The sequence below is a fragment of the Calypte anna genome, chromosome 2, assembly GCF_003957555.1.
Source record: "Calypte anna isolate BGI_N300 chromosome 2, bCalAnn1_v1.p, whole genome shotgun sequence".
NCBI classification, from domain to species: Eukaryota; Metazoa; Chordata; class Aves; order Apodiformes; family Trochilidae; genus Calypte; species Calypte anna.
The window spans coordinates 64,226,241-64,246,278 of NC_044245.1; the positions used below are offsets into that span (position 1 = coordinate 64,226,241).

The 20,038-nt window shown below is 44.8% G+C and overlaps 1 protein-coding gene across 5 annotated transcripts in view; it reads right to left on the reverse strand.

The window, feature by feature from the left end:
* HIVEP1 (HIVEP zinc finger 1) overlaps window positions 1–16,139 on the reverse strand; it is a 128,256-nt gene extending 112,117 nt beyond the window's left edge. For 2 of the 5 annotated variants that reach the window (XM_030444790.1, XM_030444786.1), the window contains exons 1-3: window positions 14,533–14,549; window positions 13,534–13,602; window positions 11,607–11,753 (exon numbers count right to left, since the gene is read on the reverse strand). In XM_030444790.1, the coding sequence (XP_030300650.1) occupies window positions 11,607–11,646 (40 nt within the window). In that variant the 5' untranslated portion in view covers window positions 11,647–11,753; window positions 13,534–13,602; window positions 14,533–14,549. Of the gene's footprint in view, window positions 1–11,606; window positions 11,754–13,533; window positions 13,603–14,532; window positions 14,747–15,319; window positions 15,355–15,978 lie in introns of those variants that run through there. The other 3 variants (XM_030444788.1, XM_030444789.1, XM_030444787.1) reach the window with 3 other exon arrangements.
* Window positions 16,140–20,038: the final 3,899 nt, after the last annotated feature.

Below are 20,038 nucleotides of genomic sequence, written 5' to 3' on the forward strand. Positions count from 1 at the left end.
TGGCAATGCCACAAGTTTGTGAGGCTTAAGAACAGGAGGAAAAATCAATGAGGACTAAGACGACACTATGAATTTTCCTGTTTCCTAGACTATTGGTTACACTTGCATTAGCAGGCAGAATGGCAGAGAAGCAGCATACATAGATAATGAGAACTGGAAATCACTCTAAGAAGGAATGAGAGAAGGAAAAAAGCATAGAAGAGGACAAAAATAAAGAAAAGCCACTTGGGGAAAAAAAAAAGTTCATAAGGAAAAAATGTTAAAATGGTAGTCTTAAAGGAGGAATGCCCTTATTCATTTATTTTTGAAAAGGTATGACAGAAGCCTGCCATAAGATACTGGAAAAACATCAATAATTAAAATTAATTTTGTGCTGAGGCCATATCCTGCCTGGGTGCCTGTGAAAACTTCTCACAAGCTCTGGGACGTGCCCTGATCTGCCTATGGTGCTCGCCTATGGTGCCTAGCATATAGGATCCCTCAAGCAAAGGCTCCAAGCAGGAGAACCCAGCCTGCTACATCACAGAATATCAGAGTTTGCTTGACAGTGCTCTTGCATATGTTGACTACACACCAAGACAACTTCAGAAAACCATAAACTGTTAAGACTGCAGGGATTCTGAGCAAGCCTCACAACGAGCCTGATTAATGAGCCTTAAGAGAGGGAAGATTGACCATTTCTGCAGGAAAGTAGATGTACATTTAGCAGCCAAACAACAAAATCTGGCTTGCTTTCTACCACCTGCGGCAATGGATTTCACATACATGAATAGGGATGGCAGCCAGGTTCTACAGCAATCCTGGTACCAAACCTTGCTGAAGAGGTACTGAAGACAAACTGTATTTCACAAGTCTGACAACAGTAAAATCATCCTGTACCAGAACAGAAACTCCCCTGCTATGTTCAGAATTTACATAATTGCTTCAGCTTATATCCTGAAATTCTAAGAAAGAAATGAAAAATCACATAAAGAAAATGCTATTTTCAAACATGCTCATGGACACATATCTGGACATAACATACATACATAGTGTTCTAAAATAAACTGGCACCTAAGCATACTTTGTATAACAGAAAAAAAAAAAAACCACCACAGGAAAGCATGACTTAATATTCCATAAATTATTATTGCAAAGAAGGGTAGTATCCCACCCCTCTAACAAATGCATGCAATACATGAGGCAAATTCAGCAGGTCCACTGTGTAAAATACAAAAAAACTTGTTTGAAAATTATTATAACATCCCCCTGTATCGAGGCTTTTCACAGTTCCCAACCTGCTTCTCAGCCACAAAAGCAGTGCCCTTACAGAAAAAAAGACAATTCTCTTTTCATTTTCAAGGCATTAAACTATTACAACCTACATACTTTGTTCTGCCTATTGACAGCTATGGACTACAAGAATGTTTTGGCATACTAGATATTCTGCTAATAAAAATCATACAGTGAAATATTTTTAACAAAACCACCCATACACCACTGTGTTTTCTTCCTGGGGTCTGGGACAGAAATACTTCTTTCTGTAAGAAATCCTGAAGCAGAGAGAAAGGTAAAATCCATACATCTACCGTGTTCGAGACATACACTCCTCTTAAAAAACACACTGGCTAAATATTCATTATAGGTAATGGAACAGCAAAACCACCAAAGCAATTCCATTGTAAGTGCCATTTCTTAGCACTTCTTTCTTTTTTCTGGCTCCATATTGTGTTTGCATTGCAACCTTTAGAGTAAGAGCAAGCATGCTATCTCACATCTCGCTTAACAGAGCTCCACAGTTAAAATAATGCCATTCAACACTAACTTACTCTACTTCCCACTTGCCAAAATTAAGCCAAAAATAAGAGGAAAACATGTGGTGTGCTCTGGATATTCCATGACTACCACTGCTGGCAGGGTGTAAGCCACATATTTTACAGGTAACCAGGAACACACACAGAGTTGTTTTGTAGCGACGCTGCACCACAGGCTCTGGCGGAACTGCTGCTCTTCCTCCCTGCAGCCCGTTCCAAACTTTTCATGATCTCAGCCCAGCAGGTCTGTCCTGGAATTTATGAAGGGGACCTGGAGGGCATTCAGGGTGAAAAAAGCCTACAGGTTATTTAACACATGAGCATGCGTTATTTGTTCACCGCTTCTTTTATCAAAGATGTTAAATCTACTTTACTGCGTTAACCAGGTTCAATGACATCAATGAGTATTAACAAAGTGTTAAGTAAAAGATGAAATTTTCACGTACACAGACTATTTCAACTTGGCCTTCACAAAAATCCTCCTTCCACTGTTTGCAAACTGTGGATTGTTAGAAAGACATTTCTTCCTCAGTCTGCCACCAAAGGTCACACGGAAATTGCCGTCAGCATATTCTCCAAACAGCCTCATTCTGAAAGAAGCTTTAAAGGCATTTAAAATCCTTTTGTATAAAAACAAACAGTGTTTATTAAAGAAAAAACCCTCGCCTGCTGAACTACAGCTTCCCCACTTCCCCCAAAAATGCGTCACCAAAGGCTCCAAACACCTGCCATAAGGGTTTTCCCCCTCCCTCCTCTTCTTAATGTAAATATTCCAAGTTACGATACATTCAAACAAGTAGAGGGGAAGACTGTACTTCACTCAACTGATTTGGAAAGTTCAAGTCCAGTTCATTAAGCTGTTTTAACATAGCAAGGAAAGGAGAATCTTGCATTTCCAACTGAGTTTCTCTCTGCATATTCTCATAAGCCATTACTAAACTAAAATGCTTGCTAGAGAAGTCCAACATAGCAAAGAATGTACAAGCCTAGGAAATACACACTGGTATAACTAGCTCTGTTAAAATGTATAGCTATAGCAAGTCTCCTTTATGTTTTCCAGCATAAATACTTAGAGCAGTTTGGAATTGGAAATCAAACTGTATGATCCTATGAAGAAACCCAAAATACATGCCACAAAAAGGAATCATTTCAAGATTAGAAACCAAACCAAAATCACATAAATCCCAAAACAGTCTAAGCTTTATGAGTACACCAAGGTGGGCTAGAGGATGACTATTTCGGTAGTAACAACTGACTGTGGTCTAAAAGAAATAATTCTCACCTCTTCAGCATTTTTGTGAAGCATTAAGTCAAACAGACAATACCCCTAACAGACACCTGGGTTTTGTTACCAAGATCTCTGAGCAAAATTCTGCATTCCTGCCCACACTGTTAAGGACCGGGAACTCTTTCCACAGCCCAAGAATCATTGCCTGGCATAGCCAGTAAGTATTTATCACACAAACCCTTTCAAGCATTATGACACAGGCAGAACACAAATCTGAAGGAAACAATACTAAGATGCACATCCCTCTGATACCATTTTTATAACTGAGAATTCATTGCGACAATATATTTTTTAATGGTAACATTGCTCTTGGAAAGCTTATTGGGTTAGATACAAGACTATGAAATAATAAAGCCCACAGCTGCAGTATGTAGTGGACTGATGCCTTCACAGTTTAAAAGAAGTAAAAAGACAATGAAGGAAAAGGTGACACCATATGCCTTCACCTTTTTGGTAAGAGCCATTAAAGACGCAGGTGGCCATAAACCTGCTACAAGGCTCTCATAAACAAGCTTCTAAACCAATCCAGGATTTTGCTATTTACATGTTAATTTCTGATGGTTACATATTAGAATTGGTTGTTGAGGTTTTGCTTTGTTTTTTAAGTAGGTTCACAAACACAGACATGCATTCCCATCTTAAGTTATCTTAAATACACGCTCAACAGCAACCCAAAATCTGTTCAAAGAGATAACAATTTTAACAACCAACCAAACACAAAGTCATCTTCTTTTGAGTGCTCATGAGAAAGCTGGGCTCTTAGAAAATGTTATTGTTCTGGTCTCAAAAGACTGAACTCAGTTTCATCCCAGAGCCAACTGCTTGCTTTAATAGAAATGTGTGAAAGAACTGTTGGAACCTTACATTTTGTTTCTCTTTTCAAAGCTACAATCTTTTTCATGACCTTCCTTACACGCTGGAGTTCACTTGCTTCAGCAAATGCCACGTTCTGTAGCATTTCTTACTCGATGCTCAATTAGTAATAAAAAAGGCACAGGATGTAAAGGTAAGGCAGAATAACAGATCTGTACTTTTACCACTTCACTGTATTCTGAAATAAAATCATACTAACTTATATACATAGCTTTCAAGCCCTCGTTTTCTTTGCTTTTTTGTTTTTGTATTAATTCAACATTTTTTAACCGTTCCCTTCACCAATTTCTTCCAGCTTGAGCCTGATTCTAACTGTGATTATAATTATTTTATATTCCATTTTAAAAATACTGTTTGTTGTTTTCTGCTATCAAGAGAAGAGAATTAAGTTCCTTTTTCCAATCTTTTTCTTTCTTCAACAGTTCTTACAGTTATTTCTTTGCAATTTCTGTTAGCTGGAATACCATTTTATATTCCTCTTCATGTTATTTTAACTCCCTGTGATAGCACCCATTTTTGCTACTGTCTGCATCCACAGACTCTCCTTGCATTATTCCCATTTCCTTTTCCTAATATTTAGTGTGCGTATGCAGAAATCTAAAAATACATATTCCAAGCTGACAGTGCCAGCTACAATTAAGTTTGGTTTTCTGGACCTCTTTTTAATTGCTTAAATGTTAGCCAAATTTTGTTCATTCAGAATGGAATTTCATGCCAAATTTTAGAGGGAATGTTTTCTTTTATTTTTAATTAAGGTGTCAACTAAGACCAGTTCAGTTTCCTGCTGGTTTACCAGTACACTAAAATTCTTAAAAGTCATCCATTAAGAACCTCCATTGCTTCCCAGTTCTGCAATTTGACATTTGAAGGGGGGTTCTGGAGGGGAAAAGCAAAAAAACAAGGTGGAAAGGAGCATTTCAGGTAGTGAGAGGCAGAACCACTTCACTTCTTCCTCCTCCTCCAGCAGCAATGGCTTAAACCACTCTCAAAACCAACTGGGAAACTACAACATTAAAGATGCTCCTCTCTAGAGGCTTCTACTGCACTAAGTATTCCCTCCTGGCTGCAGGGGCTTTCTCAGCAATGGCTTGAAACTCTGCAACATGATGATGAACACTCACCAGTGGGAGCAATTTCCTTCTCCACTCTGTAGCACCTGGTCCACGCCAAAGAATGACCCTGTGCTGCAAGGCTCACACAGAAAAAGCCAGCGTTGCGGCCTGAGGTCCCACCAGATCATTGACTCATATGAGAAGCATTGTGGCTCAATGCAGTGGAATTTCTTGGGTTTTTTAGTTTGGTATTTTACAAGCTAGGAAGTAACCTTTAAGAATACCTTTTAAATGTTAAGATTGTGAAGCAGCAAGAAGTTGGAGAATGCCAAAAGTTTACACAAACTAAGCCAGTGCGCAACATGGGGCATGCTCACCGCTTGGCTCTGTTTGCTACCAGTTTCTTTATCATCGTTTCCATTACTTAGTCATCAAGTGTCTGCTTCACAACACTAACTACTTTACTTTCTGAGCCCTTAGAAGATGATGTGGTACTGGTACCCCAAGTTTACATGAAGAAAACAGGCACAGAGTTATTAGAAGATTTGCCAAAAGCACTGGCTAATCTTGGATCTTCAACTTAAGTCACCTAGACATTGATTTTAATTGTTTTTAGCAATTCTGCACCATTTTGCATCCAAACTGTAGCCTCAGTGAACTGACTGCAGCTGCAAAAACTCAAAGACTGCACACAGACAGCTCAACTCAGCCAAATGCAGCACACGCAATTACTGGCTGGCTGCAAAGGTTTGGTGTAACAGCATCGCTTGGTTTCACACAAAAGAAGTCACTGGTAGGGGCAGGAATCAAATGCAGTTGTCTCAAGGCAACACTGAACAGTGTTACCAGCCTACTATTCTTATCCTCTCTTGCAGTCCACTCTCAACAGGGTTTTGTGCATTACTTATGCCCACTGACATAAGCCCCAACCATCTTGAGCAATGAATAGGACTAGAATATCTTGAAAACACACAAACAGATTCAGGAAGAAGACAGATGATGGGGAGAAGGTGGCAAATTATAGCTTTAAATCCAACCTTTCTTAAACTACAGAGTGGTTTGGACAGTTTATCATATATAAACATAGAGATGATTCACATTACAGTAAAATTTGAGGACTGCAGCCAACTGCACCTAATGTGCAAGTTGTCAGATCATATATACCATAAGCAACAGACTAAAGATGCTACACTTCCCTCCTCCTTCCCCCCCCCCCAAAAAAAAAAAAAAAAAAAGAGAGAGAGAAACATTATCATTCCATAACCCAGGTGAAAAATATAAGGCAGAGAGAGAGTAGAATCATAGAACAATTACAGTTGGAAGGGATGTTAGATATCTAGATCTAGTGCATGGGCAGGGACACCTCCCACTAGAACAGGTTGCTCAAGGCCCCATCCAGCCTGGCCTTGAACATTTCCAGGGAGGGAACAGACACAACTTCCTTGGGCAGCCTATTCCCACATCTCACCACCCTATTTTCCCTAATGTCTAGCCTAAATCTCCACTCCTCAAGTTTGAAATCATTGCCCTGTCCTCTCGCTATGTGTGTGAGAGGGGAGAGAAAAAGTATAAGTATTGATCCTTACAGATAGAGTACCCATTCCACAGCTGCTGGTACTCCAGCTGATGATACACCAGAGCCACGCATTCTTTCTACCTTCACGAGGGAGGTTTTAGGTTCAAATTTGTTTTGTAGAGGAAATTACACAAAACAATCTGATATTCAGAAACAAGAGCTGTTGCCAAATCAAAGGAAATATCTATAACAAAGTCACTGAGTCCAAACTCTGGCTTTTTGTTCCACCAGTGTATCACACACATTTCAGAAATTTAAGCAAGACACAGATGCAGCATCTTTACAGACGTCCACAGCTATGCCACAGAGAACAGACCACTATCACATCTGATGTACCAATATTGCATCTACAGTCCCTCAGAGACACTCTAAAGTGGAGCATTCTTTTTTTGTCTCAGAAATAATACCAAGACCCAAAAGTCAAAGAAACCTGTGTGTTTCTTTTGAAATAAGCATGCACAAATTATGAAAGTGAGCCTTGAGAAAGCTCAGCTTTTTTTAAAAAAATCATTTGATGCAAATCATGAAGAGCACACCAATCGAAATCATGAACAACACAGCACACCAATCGATTCTCAAGCTTTATAGACTACATGACCCAACACTAATAGGAAATACCAACCCATCAGCTTTCGGTGTAGGACAGGTCTGCTTCAGTACTGAATGCACATTACAATTTTAAACCAACTCAAAGAGCCTTTGCTAAATCACACTGAGACATACTAGATGCCTAGATCTTCTGGACGTTGTATGGCCCAGAATGTATCCAGCTTTCCAGTAAACTTAAGCACATAAGCACGTTTTTCAGAGTACTAAAAAGCTATCAAGAAAAGCTCTTCCTGTTATACTTGCATTTCCTTGTCAAATGCAAAATGTTAAAAGATTTACAGGCAACTGTTGAACTTTATGGGCCCATCAGCTGTTTGTTTCGAATAGAAATATTTGATTGAGAAGGAAAAACAGAAACAGCAACAAGTTGTTGTCTTAAAAATAACAGAAAGCTTATCTAGAATGAGACAAAGTTCAAAATACTTCTGCTACAGTTTTGTACGGGTGAATCAGAGCACTGTGCTAAACACTGTACACACAGGAAAGTTAAAATGAAAACTCTGTAACTGGGTAGTTTTAAACAAAAACAGAGTTGTTCTTCCTTCTATATCCTCACAATCATCCCACAACAAACCAAGCCTACTCAGCCCTGCTAAATGCATGATTCTCTAATGTAACTGTACTTATGGGAATACATTACAGCTTCTACGAAATGTTTTGTCACAGCTGTGTAACAATTTGCCATGTAAATATAAGGTGTAACTGCATGCAAAGTAGTCTTTTCATTAGGACAAATAAAGTAAAGTAAGAAAAGATGACCTCCGGATGCCTGAGCAAGCAGATAACTTTCTCTTCAGCAGCACACTGGTGGCCAAGTGATGATGCTTTTTACTAGCAACATGATACTCATCTTAAATATTTAAGAGTCTAAGACAACATGAGGAACACCAGCTTATAAACTCAGTTCCAGTCACAAACCTGACAGGTAACCCAGACCAGGCTTTTCCTAGGCATGTTTGTGGTCTTCACCTTTGAAACTACTGTAACCATTTTCCAGAACATGCATGCACCCAATCTGTATCCTTTTGAGATCTGAAAAAAATGTAATTTGTCTCAAATTTTAGTCACTCATCCCTACTGCTGAAGATGACCATGACTGTTAAGTTAGTTGGGAGACTAAGTCAGACACTGTGCACAACTCCTCTTACCAAAGCCATCCACTGCTGACAGTAACACTTTTCACCTAAGGATGTATTTGCCATGAGAAGCAGGGAAGGCTGATGTGACAAAACAGTGTAAGAGAACAAGTGCAGCACAGCAGATGCCTTACTGGTACCCTTCAGAGGCAGCATGCTCATTCAGCCACTGTCAGGCATTAAAACCCTACCACTAGCACATAGCCATGAAAATAAATAAATGGCCAGCTAGTTATTTCTTTTTAATTTGCAAAATAATGCTTCCTAAATCCTGTGCTCTTGATACGGGCTTTTTTTTTTTTTTTTCCTGCTGTAAAATCAGGTTAGTATAGCACTCTATTAATAGACTCATGTTTAAATAGACAGTGAAAGCCAAGGAGAGGGGAAAGGACCTCAGCACACATACACACAAAGAGCAAAAAAAATAAATGTGATCTTCACAGATCCTGATACTTCAGGGCCACAAATCTCCTAGAAGCATACAAAAATGAGTAAAATCAAGCCATGTCACAAAAAGAAGAGCCTTAAGGCTTCCTGCCAAAATCTTAAATTTAGTTCTTTATATTAAACAACACTACTTCATTTTCTCCAGACAATAAGGTTGCTTACGGTAAACACACGCAGTATTAAAACCTGCAAAACTTACTCCTATACTGCACCAAACCTCAAATTAACTAATGGGAGTGTGTGGGGGTTGTTTATGGTGGGGTTTTTTCCACGTGGTTTTTTTGGCAGGGAAGAGGAAGAGGGATTGTGCTGGTTTTTGCTTTTTTAAGGGAAAATAAATGTTCTTGGATTTGGTTGTTTATTCTCCAGGCTGACTTGGACTGTGAGTGCAACCCAAGTAACCCATCTGATGCACAACAGGATAGAGAGTGTCAAGGGTTGTTCAACAGTGATCTCCCAAAAAAAGTTAAACATTGATGGGGTCTGGACAAGCCCAGTTAAAGCTGTTGGTGATTTGATTGCTATGGGGCAATGAAAGGAATTGGAAACTGAGAGGGAGAAGCCAGGTAAGGACATGATGTGTTCTTTGTACATAGTACAAAAGGTGACAATAAAGTTTAGACAACTTAAAAATACCCTTTAACCTAAAAATACAGGCTACTTAGCTCACATCTTTGCCTGCCAAAAGTTGCAGGAGTTTGCCAAGTTTCACCTGCAACCAGACATTTAATCTTTTTGCAGATTTAGATATCACTGGTACCAATTACCATGGATTATACTATGGCTTAAATGTGTTAAAAATCACTTTTTTTCCCAAGTTTTAATAGTTAAGAATGTCAACTTAAGGTGGCTCTAACTTTGCATACATAAACGGTCAGAAAAGAGACCTGTGAGATCCTCCAGCCTCCACAGGGTCCAGCAAAAACCAAGGGTTTAAGCAAATATTTTCCACAATATTCTCACATGCTGATAAAAATACTAAAAACTCAAATCCAGTTTTCCTCATTATCAAGATTAAAAATGGAAATAGGGCATAACTAATGAGAAGTAAACTGATTATTCAAATCACTTCACCTCTAATAACCCATGATAGTAGCAATATATGCTCACAACATGTTGAAGTTTGCAACACCTGTGTCATTTTAACAATCATTTACCTGTTCAAACATAATTTCAAATCACGGGCTCGTTGTGTACCTCTCTTTCCCTTCTCAACATTTAACCCATCTTCATTCATTCAAGAACTCCCGTTAGTTGTGGAATAATAGGAACTGATGAAGACTACTATTACAAGAAGTGATAAAAGCTAAATGGCCGAGGAGATTACACAAGGAAAAAAAGCAATTAATTTCTTACACAATTAAGAGGTTACCTAGACTATTTATTTTACATGTATTTGTTTAAGTGAATAGGAAGCTTTATAACACTTAACTTCTATTAAGTTTCAAGCAATACAAAGTAGCTGTCAGAGTACGGAAATAGATCCCTCTCATATTTGATCAGAAAACATAAGCTCAGCTGTGTCAGCAACTTGGTAAGCAGCATTATTAAAAATTGGGTTCTAATTTATTGCTTCACTTTCAGTAAGAAGGGGTAAAAGGCATCACTTAAACGTGAAATTCCTGATGTGTGATGGAAGCTTATCTATCACACCAGCCAATGATATTCAGCACTTCCTGAATAAAGACACTGCAAAAATGTCTCTCCAGCAGGGATTCTAAGTGGTAGTAGTGGTAACAGTCCGTAACACCAGGTCTCAGATCCAGCTGCAGGGACTATCACTTCAGAGCCTCTCTACTGTAAACCAACTGAAACACATGCAGATGTTTGTTGGGTTTTGGCATAAAAAGTTAAAACCAGAATCAAATGCTGCTCCTGCCTCTAAAACTTTATGTTGATGTTTGTGGTTCTGTAATCGCTTTGATTCCCTGAAGGGATGCTTCCATACGGCAACTGTAAAATTCACATTAAAAAAGCTGATGTGAGGGTGCAGGTGGAAGGTGGGAGCACGTTCTCCTGAAAGCAGCATACAAGGGCAGGGATGGAAGCGTGTCCTCCCTCAACATACACAACTGCTTGTCAACTGACCTGTATTTTTCCCCTCATTTAATTCCTTCAGGGCCACATCTACCAAGACAGTAACAAATAACCATCGGATCGGATTCCTCACATCCATCTGCCAGTCCTGGGCTTGGTTAAGTGCTCTGGGATCTTGTTCAAGGAAATGCCCGGACATGCAAGCTTGCCAGTTTTTGGAGCAGGTTGCTTCCCTGCTTGCTCCTTTCCATAGCAAATGAGATACCATTTGGCTGTGAGACTACAGGACAGCGAGGAGACCAAGGTCAAACTGAGCGATGCCCGAGGTAGTGTGGGTGACAGATGATGACAGATAGTGAGAAGGCATGCATGGGAGAAGAGCCTGATCCCCTCAAAAGCAAGTCAAACTGATTACTGTTAAGAAAAACAACTACTGGCTGTCAGATCTCATGCTGCTTCTACATTACATGCATTTCCCACCTCCCTGTATATTTCAAGTGTACATGCTCTGGTAAGGAAACTACATCCTCCTTTGCATTTCAACATTCATGCTGATTATTGCTGTAAGCTGGAGGATATCAAGAATGCTATCAAGCCCACAGACTTCAGGAATAAGAACAGATTCCACTTATTTCTCTCACAATTAGAGCTGTCTTGCAGATGACTCCTAAAACTTGCTTGCAAATTTTACTTGGATGAAAACAGACCTCTTGAATACATATTCCTTTAACCCTGCAATTGAAACTGCAACCAAGTTTCCCAAGAGCTTTTTATTCTCAGCTGAGAGCTACATACCTCTCAGGTTTCTGGGATGGATCTGCTTTGTCCGAGGCATTTTCCTCTAATCTCATACACCACTTTCTCTTCTCAGAAGTGGAAAGTACAGCAAGCACAGAGATGGCAGCTCCATAAACTTGTCAAAGGGGTCGGTTAATCCGTATGCTAAAAAAAAAAAGAAAAAGAAAAGTTATGAGATGTATGAATTAATCAGGAAAATACAGATATCTATTCTGCTTACTTTCACCTACCCAATGAGAGAAATATTTATGCACCTATCCTTTTTACAAAGTGAAATGTTCCAGTATCCTAAGAAAACTACATGAGGGTGAAACTCCTTTTGGGATTACTCAGGAAGCATGAGAGAACCGGGACACTTTTCCACGTTTGTCAGCTGTTTTCTAGCCAGAAAACGTCTTCCAACAACTCGTGTCCCATGCAAATAAATCCAGGAACCTAAACAAAATCTGACATCAGGCTGTAAGATACAGATATTCATCTCAGGATGGGGGAAGAGCAGAGTGGAGGGCAAACACACACTGCAATAATCCAACCTACCTGAAACATATGCAACCCTTGAGTTCCCTACATGGAGTGTTCAGTTCCTGAAGAACTCTCCATGGGTTACTTCTGCTGAAGTATCTCTGTACAGCAGACAACAACATGGGCTCTTCACTCACCTGCAAGCTGTTGCACAGCAAGTTTTCACCCTGGTGTGGTGAAGCCTATGTGGCTGCAGCAGTCCCTGAATTCACAGGAGCTGCATCTGGGACAGATAAACCTCATGGACCAGGCAATTCTTTTAAAAGCCTAACACACAGATTTGCTGCTAAACTGACACAGACCTACATATGAATCCCCAAACCTACATCCTTTTCGAGATTAAAAGAACATGCTTACTTTTCAAATATTTTTACAACTTGCCTACAGTTGAAGAAGCATTTTGTTTAGTTTCTGAAGTCCTACAGGATGTGAAACCTCCCACAGAACTACGGCAAACTACTTAACACACAAGAACTTAAGAAAGATGCTGACTGGTGTAATTCCACTCTTTCATCAAAACAAAATTTTAAAATTAACCACTTTTCACTTTTTTATATAGCAATATTATCTCATGTTAAGATATTATTATTTTTAGTAAACACTAGTAAAAAAATGGTAAAAATTTAGATAAACTTTGTAATGGCCCCTAGTATAGATAAGTTGATAAAGGATAGCTAATAGAGGAAAGAAATATGCAGACTTTTTAGCATTTGTTAGAAGTACTAATGTAGTTTCTGGGTTTTGTTTGTTTGTTTGTTTTGCTTTGGTTTTTCCTAAGATAACCATGTTTTTGCAAAAATGGAATTCAAACCCATTTAAAATAGACTACTGGCAACGACCCCTTCAGTCTACAGACTGTTGGATGAATGTAAGAATTAATTTTTAATGTTTCTTTTGTCTGTTGGTGCATAAAAGGACCCAAACAGGAGAAGCAACTGCCTGCAACTGACACAAAGGCAGGCTGGAAAATGTTATCCTGACTAATGGTTCTTCACTAGGGTATTACTGCATGTTAAAGGAAAAACAAGTAAAAATCCAAAACGGAGCACATCGCCTGTCAAGTTGCTCACTCATGCCACTTTATCTGCCAGGATAACAGAGAAAATTTAGACATTAAATAAAGTCTTAATGCTAACAGGTCCATTTTCCTGGTCTTGGACACAAGCTGGAAATGCAGGTAAGTGGGTTGCTTGAAGCAACAAGCACCCCCTGAGCCCCGTCCTCCCTCTGCCCTGGGTTTTCAAAGGCAGTAATAAACACCGTCGCCTCTTTATGCAAGTTATTTGCAGGAGGAGTTTGAAATCCCCCGGGTATCTGTAAATCGCAAGCACCTCCCAATGCTCCCCTGCAGCACAAATGACATCTTATTTACGCTTTAAAACCACCAATTTCCCCCGCTCACCAGCAGGACTCCTTCTTTCGGGGGACGAGATGGCCGTGTGAAAGCCACGGCGGAAACACCGCGCAGGACCTACGCGAAAAGTCATTCCCTCCTTAATTTCAGCAAAAAGGGGAGAGGGAGAAACGGGCCTTCGCAAACGCAGCGATCACATCCTTCGCCCCCGCGACCCCCCACAAAAAAAAAAAAAAAAAAAAAAAAAAATAATAAAACAGAAAGAAAAAAAAAAAAAAAAAAACCAAACAACAACCCAAAAGAAAAAGCCCAAAGCACTCGGCAGATCAGGGAGCGGTGCGGGGAGGCAGCCAGCCCCGGGGCCCGGAGAGCCGTCGGTATGCGCTTGCAGGGTTGCAAAGGGAAGGGGAAGGGAGAGAGGGGGAGAGGGAAAAAAAAAAAAAACAACCAAACCATGAATGAATAAAGAGGGAGGAGCCTGGGAAAACCCCTCTGCAACGCCGCACCGAACAAAGCGCTGCACACATGCCGGGGGGGGGGGCGGGGTGGGGTGGGGGTGCAGGGGGCAGCCAAAGCCCGGCACCCAGCGGGGACAAGAGGAGTCGGGCTGGAGCTCCGTGGCACCCACCCTCCCGGTCCCCCCAACCCCCGGCTGCAAAGTGTGTGTGTGGGGGGGGAGTGGAGGAAGTGTGAGGAGCACACAGACAAACCCCCGGGGTAAGGGGTGCAGCCGGCACCCCCAGGGAGGCCATGGACGGGCGGGCGCAGCCGGGGCGCGGAGTCCCCGCACGTCCCGGAGGGGCCGTAGGATAAAGGAGGAAAGGGGGAGCGGGGCCTGCGGTCCTTCCCGTCGCCGCCCGTCCCCCCTCCCACACCCCCGCCGCCGGTAGAGGACACATTGTGTTGTGGCTGCCGCAGCTCCGCGCAGAGGGGGCGGCGGGGAGCGCCCGTCCCGCCCCGCGCCCCCTCCTCCCCACGGCGCCTCCCGAGTCCCCCCCGCTCCCGTTCCCCCCCCCTCTCCCCCTCCCCGCGGGGCCCGCTGCAAACCTGGCGGAGGGGCCGGCGCGGCGGCGGCTGATGGCGGCGACGGGGAACGCGGCGACCCCTGCGCGGCGGCGGCAGCAGGAGGAGGAGGAGAGGGGGGGGAAGGAGGAGGGGGGGGGGGAATGCGAAGGGGAAGAGCAAGGAGGGGGGGGCCGGGAGCCTCCTTCACTTGACAACCTCAAATACAAACATGACCCAGCGCCGCCGCCGCGCACACACACGCAGCCCGGCACCGACACCCACCCCTCCTCCATGCACCGTCCCCCCGGGCCGGCCAAGGCGCCGCCCCCCGGCACTGCACGGCACGGCACGGCCCCCCCCACCCCCCGCAGCCCCCACCGCAGCCGCGCCGGCCGGCCCCGGCCGCGCCCGCCCCCCGCAGCAGACCCCTCCTCCGGCCGACCTAGTCCCATAGGGGTGCAGACCCAAACGCCCCCCCCCCCCCCCCCCGCGGCGCCTGCCCCCCGGCAGCAGGGCGACGGAGGGGGATCAAACACAATGTGGGGGGGACAAGAAGGGGGGGGGGGGGACGACGGGTGGCAGGGAGCCACCCCTGACAGGCGGGAGGGGCGGGGCGGGCCTGGCGGGGGAGGGCCGGCGAGGCACGGGAGGGCTCGGCGCATCCGCCGGGCTCCCCTCGGGGAGAGACGCGCTCCCCTCCCCCGTCCCGCCCCGCCCCTCCCCCCGGCGCCCCGGTCACTGGCGGGGGGAGGGGCACGGGAGAAGGGAGGGGAGGGAGGGGGTATCTGGGGGGGGGGGACGGACAGAGGGGGGGCGGGGGGTGTTTTACCTTCTCTCACTTTCTATTGCAGGAAGCGGGGCCGGAGCAGTGACGTCACCGGGTCTCCCGGCCCCGCCTCTTTTCCCGGACCGGGAGGGGGGGGATGTGAGGGGGGAGTGGGGGAGGGGTCGGGGGAGGGGTCACCGAGGGGGTTTCCTCGCGGCCCCGGTGGGGGAGGGACGGCGGCGCAGCGCGAGGCACGACAGGCGCGCGGCGGGCCGGCTTCCCCGCCGCCACCACCGCCTCGACCCCGCGGCCCCTCCGCCACCATCCCGGGCAGCCCCCTCTCCCCGAGACTCTGGGGTGTGGGGGTCACCCTCAGCGCCTCATCCCGGGGGGAGGGGTGGGTGTGTGTGTGTCTCCTCAAGGGGTCCCGTACGGCGGCGCCCGGGCCGCTTCCCGAAGGAAAATCTTCCCCCAGGGCGAGAAAGTTCCCGCCGCCGCTCGGGGCGCTGCGCCGGTGCGCGTCGCGCTCCCCCTTGCCGCGGCCCGGCCCCCGGGGCACCGGCACAGCCGGACACACACACACACACACGCACACACACGACGCGGAGAGCCGAGGCTGACGCGGAGATCCCGGAGGTTCCTCCCCGCCGCCCGCCCGGGCTTCCCCGCGCCCCCGCTGCCTGCCCGTCCCGCCGCGCCCCGGCGCCTCCGGGGAAACTCACCGCCTCACCGCGCATCCTGCCGCGGCGAACTTTTCATCCCGGGCGGCAGCGAGCCCCTCTGCCGCGGAAAGTGGGCGGGGGAGGAAATACGAGGAGGAGGCGCGTCGTGCTCTTCGCTGCGGCGCCCCTTTTTTGGCCCGGACTGTGGGTTTTGCCGGGGGGGGGGGTACTGGGGGGGCTGTGCCGCGGTTGCTGGTTTCCTGCATCAGCTGTGCGTGTATGTGCACAGCCCTCCACGTGTGTCTGCTCCTTGCGGGGTCGCCCTGACCGCCGAAGGGATGCCCCCCAGAACCCCCCCCTCGGGGCAGGGTGGCACAGCCGCCGCCGGCAAACGCCGTACCTCTCCCCTTCCCCTCCCAAGAAAAACGGGGGGGCTGCACTGGGATTTTGCCTCTAAGGAAGGGGACTTCGGGTTCTGTGAGGGTTTTGTTGTTTTTTGGTTTTTTTTTACTCAAACTCCCTGACAAAGATGTTGGCTGGTTTTCACTACCACTCCGGTTTTCCGTCATCTTTTACGTTTGGAGCCAGCACGTGATGTCTTTAGCAAATAAACCCAATTAAATATTTCTTGCATCACTTCTCTGTGGTTCCTCCCGCCGTGCCTGCGCTCCCCTGGCAGACCTTGTTCCCAGCCTTAAGCACCTGGGCCGTGCTGCCCCCCTCTCTTTTAGGACCAGGAGCTGCCTTCAGAGAACACGACCACTATTTCCCGAGCCTTCGAGGTTTTCATAAGGCCTTCTATCAAACCGCATTTAGTCATGCAGGGGTTTCAAAAGACAGACGAATACTTTCATCCCCATTTTACAGGGGAGAAACCAAGGCAGGAGGATGCAGGGTAGCTCTTTACAGAGCTACCACTCCTTTCTGATCTTTTGGCCACAGGCACTGTCCTGGGCTATTTTTCCTCCTGAGTTCACTTAAATGATACATTGAAAATATTCATGGACTGCAAAACTGGCAGGTTATCTGCTTTGGGTAACCTATCCTGCCTTCTGCCTAGAGGGAACAGAAGTATTCACTACACTGAAGGCAAAAGTACCACCTATTGTCACTCTGCCTGGTGGTTAGGGTGAGAGATGGAGTTCATCACAGAATTAGAGATTTAAGGAAAATCAGACCCTCTAAGAGTATCTTCAAGGAGAAAAGTTGTGTTCTACGACTTATCTGGTTAGACAAAAAAAGGATTTTTTTTGTTTGTTTGGGAATTTTTGGTTTTCAGAGACTCTGCTTGTCTTCCCACTCTGGTTTTTAGACTTAGGGCTCTGACTTTTTAAAAACAGATTCCCCCTTAGCTTGAGAACACTCGTAGGAATATAAACTAGCAGGTGCCACAAGCTTTAATGGGTGTACTGAGCCAGACCATTCACAAACCTAAGACTGAGTGATCTCTGAAACTAGGTCTGGACCTCTACTTGTTTAGTTCAGCTGTCCCTCAAAGTTTGTCCTGCTGGCCTTTTTGGTAAAGGGCACCTGGCTCCTTCTGCTGCTGCTTGTTGTCCGAAAGCTTTGGTTTACTGTCACCAGTGTCATCAGGGAGGAAGCATCCTGGATGAGGATGCTGGACTGGAACTTCCTCATAAGATGTCTCAGAAAAAAAGGCCCACCACAGCTGCTGGTGAAGGGAGTCCTGGGTCACCCACCTCTTTGCAGGGACATGAATAAGTTCAAAATAGGTGTTCCAATATGTAGGTTGAAATGAAGGACACCAGCAAACCCTCTGGAGCTAGAAGGATACTGTTTTGCTGCATCCCACACAGCAGCATGAAAATCCATCCCTTTCACCACATTGATGTGCCCAGGTATACAATAGGTGCCCTCCCTTTGCAAACACACACAAGTGTCTTTACAAGAATTACTCAAGGAGGTGTCAGAGAGGAGACAGGTCCCCAGGGAGGCATGAGGCATGTCAGATGGTGCCAGCTGATCCACCCTTCAACATAAAACCAGTCATTTCACAGTTTGGGTCAGAGGACAAAAGGCAAAACTGAAAGTCTGGCCCCGTGAGGTTATTCCCACTGCCATCTAAAAAAGCTGACAAAGAAATGGTTGTGAGCTGGCTGGCTAACACTCCTCAGCCTGCTCACCTTGAATGAGCAGAGGCAAGGGCCAAAGAGCCACCTCCCGCCCAGCTTGGCATTGCTCCAGCAGGCTCCCCTGCCTGCCCCAGCAAGCAGAAATAACAGTCCTGAGGGCAGCCTGGGGAAAGGCTGGAAGAGACAGCAGTATCAGGCTGTTTATCCCAGTCAGACCGCTTCATCTTTTCTATGTCTGGTTTTCCATCAGCAGAAAGAAAGTGCATATGCACTCAGTAAAGTACTTTGAGAAAGGTACTATGGATGATTGCTAGTAGGAGGCACATAGTAATCTTCTCAAATGGGCAAATGAGGGAAATTTTTTAAAAGGTTTCAGTGAGATCTAAAATGCCACATCAATAAGCACATTGGGAAAAAAATCCTTCGTGGCAAAATATAGATACTTTTAATATCTCACTGAAAAGGAGCCCTACAGGGTACAGATTCCCTTTAAATGACTGTGTATATCTGAATGCAGAGGATTATTAAGGTTTTTTTCCTTTCTAAAACTCCACTGCATTTTCAGGAGGACACCTATTTTTAAACATCCTCTAGATTTACGCTCGAAACCCCTACGCTCCGAAACTGGTATTCTGAAATGGCTCACAGGCATTTTATGTATAAATATATACACATACACACATTAGGCTCTCAAGAAACCATGATACATTAGGTACTTTTAAATAATTCATTGTTAAGCACCCCATGATAAACCTCTAGTTGAACAGTATATGATTTTGCAAGAATTCTCAGTATATATTGAATATGAAGCACTGTGGTAAATTTAACTATGCTGAGCATCAAACGTGAAAATTTTAAATTGTACATTACATCCTGACATGCAACTGAGAATCTTTATTATTAGGGCTTCAGGGAATTTTTGAGGGAACTTCTGAAGTTCTGAAAAGAAAAAACAAGACTGAGCCCTGTTTCTCTATAGAAGTTGAGATTTTCTCAGAGAAGGGAAATTCCGTAAGTACTCTGTATTGAATTAATATAAAGGTTTCAGTAACAGAACTGCTGTCTAATAGCTTGTGCTCTGAGGCTCCTTTTTCAGCACACTCAGATGGCAGTCACTGGAGCTTGGATTACCTGGTACAAGCTGGTGCTCGGTGCATTTTCAGGGCTTGCTGCTCCTGCAGCAGGGCTGGAGAGATAGGGCAGCAACTGCTGCTCTGAGGGGAGGTCATTTCCCCCTTTTCTCCAGCAGTAGCTATCATGCCAGATACTCACAACCCTTCCTTGTCAGCAACAGCCAGATGCTTTCCTGGTGGCAGGCAGAGATGACAGCAGTGACCTGGCCATGTGCCTCTCCCCTCAGCCTGATGCTCCAAACAAGGAGCTGGTCCTGGTTGGCACAATATCTTGTATCTCCCCCTGCAGGATGCTCAAGAAAGGGGCTGCTTTTATGTTGCCCTGTAAGTTGAATCAGTACCTTCTGGTTTGGTCAAACAGGCATTGTGTAATGTTAAAAACGTTCCATCAAAGAATTTTGGTCCAGTCTTATTTTTTACTTCATATATATGTGTATATATATATGCACACTGCAGCTGTGTGTAGTGGTCACTGGCATGGACCCCTGAAGTCAAGGAAAGGTGCAAATCTGTGCAGCCTGGAGTTAATCCAGTGATTGAGGGCACAATTCACTGACAGCTTCACCTTTTTTCCTGGTATTGTTAACCAGACATTTCAATGACCTTCATGATCACTAACACCATATCTAGTTGTTAACACCATATTCATCTTAATATCAGTGTTTCAGATGAGAATACCTGTCTTTAAGACACTATGCAAAAAAAAAAAAAAAAAAAAAAAAAAATGTTCTGGTGACTGTTTGTCCTTCCTCTTTCTTGGAAGGGACCCAACAGCTGTGCTGCTCTCCCAGAGGTAATCACAGGAGAGCTTTCCCAGCAACTGCTCCTTCAAGCAGGGGAAACACTCCACACCCTACCAAAACCACCACCGCAGCCTGACATCAGCCTCCTCTC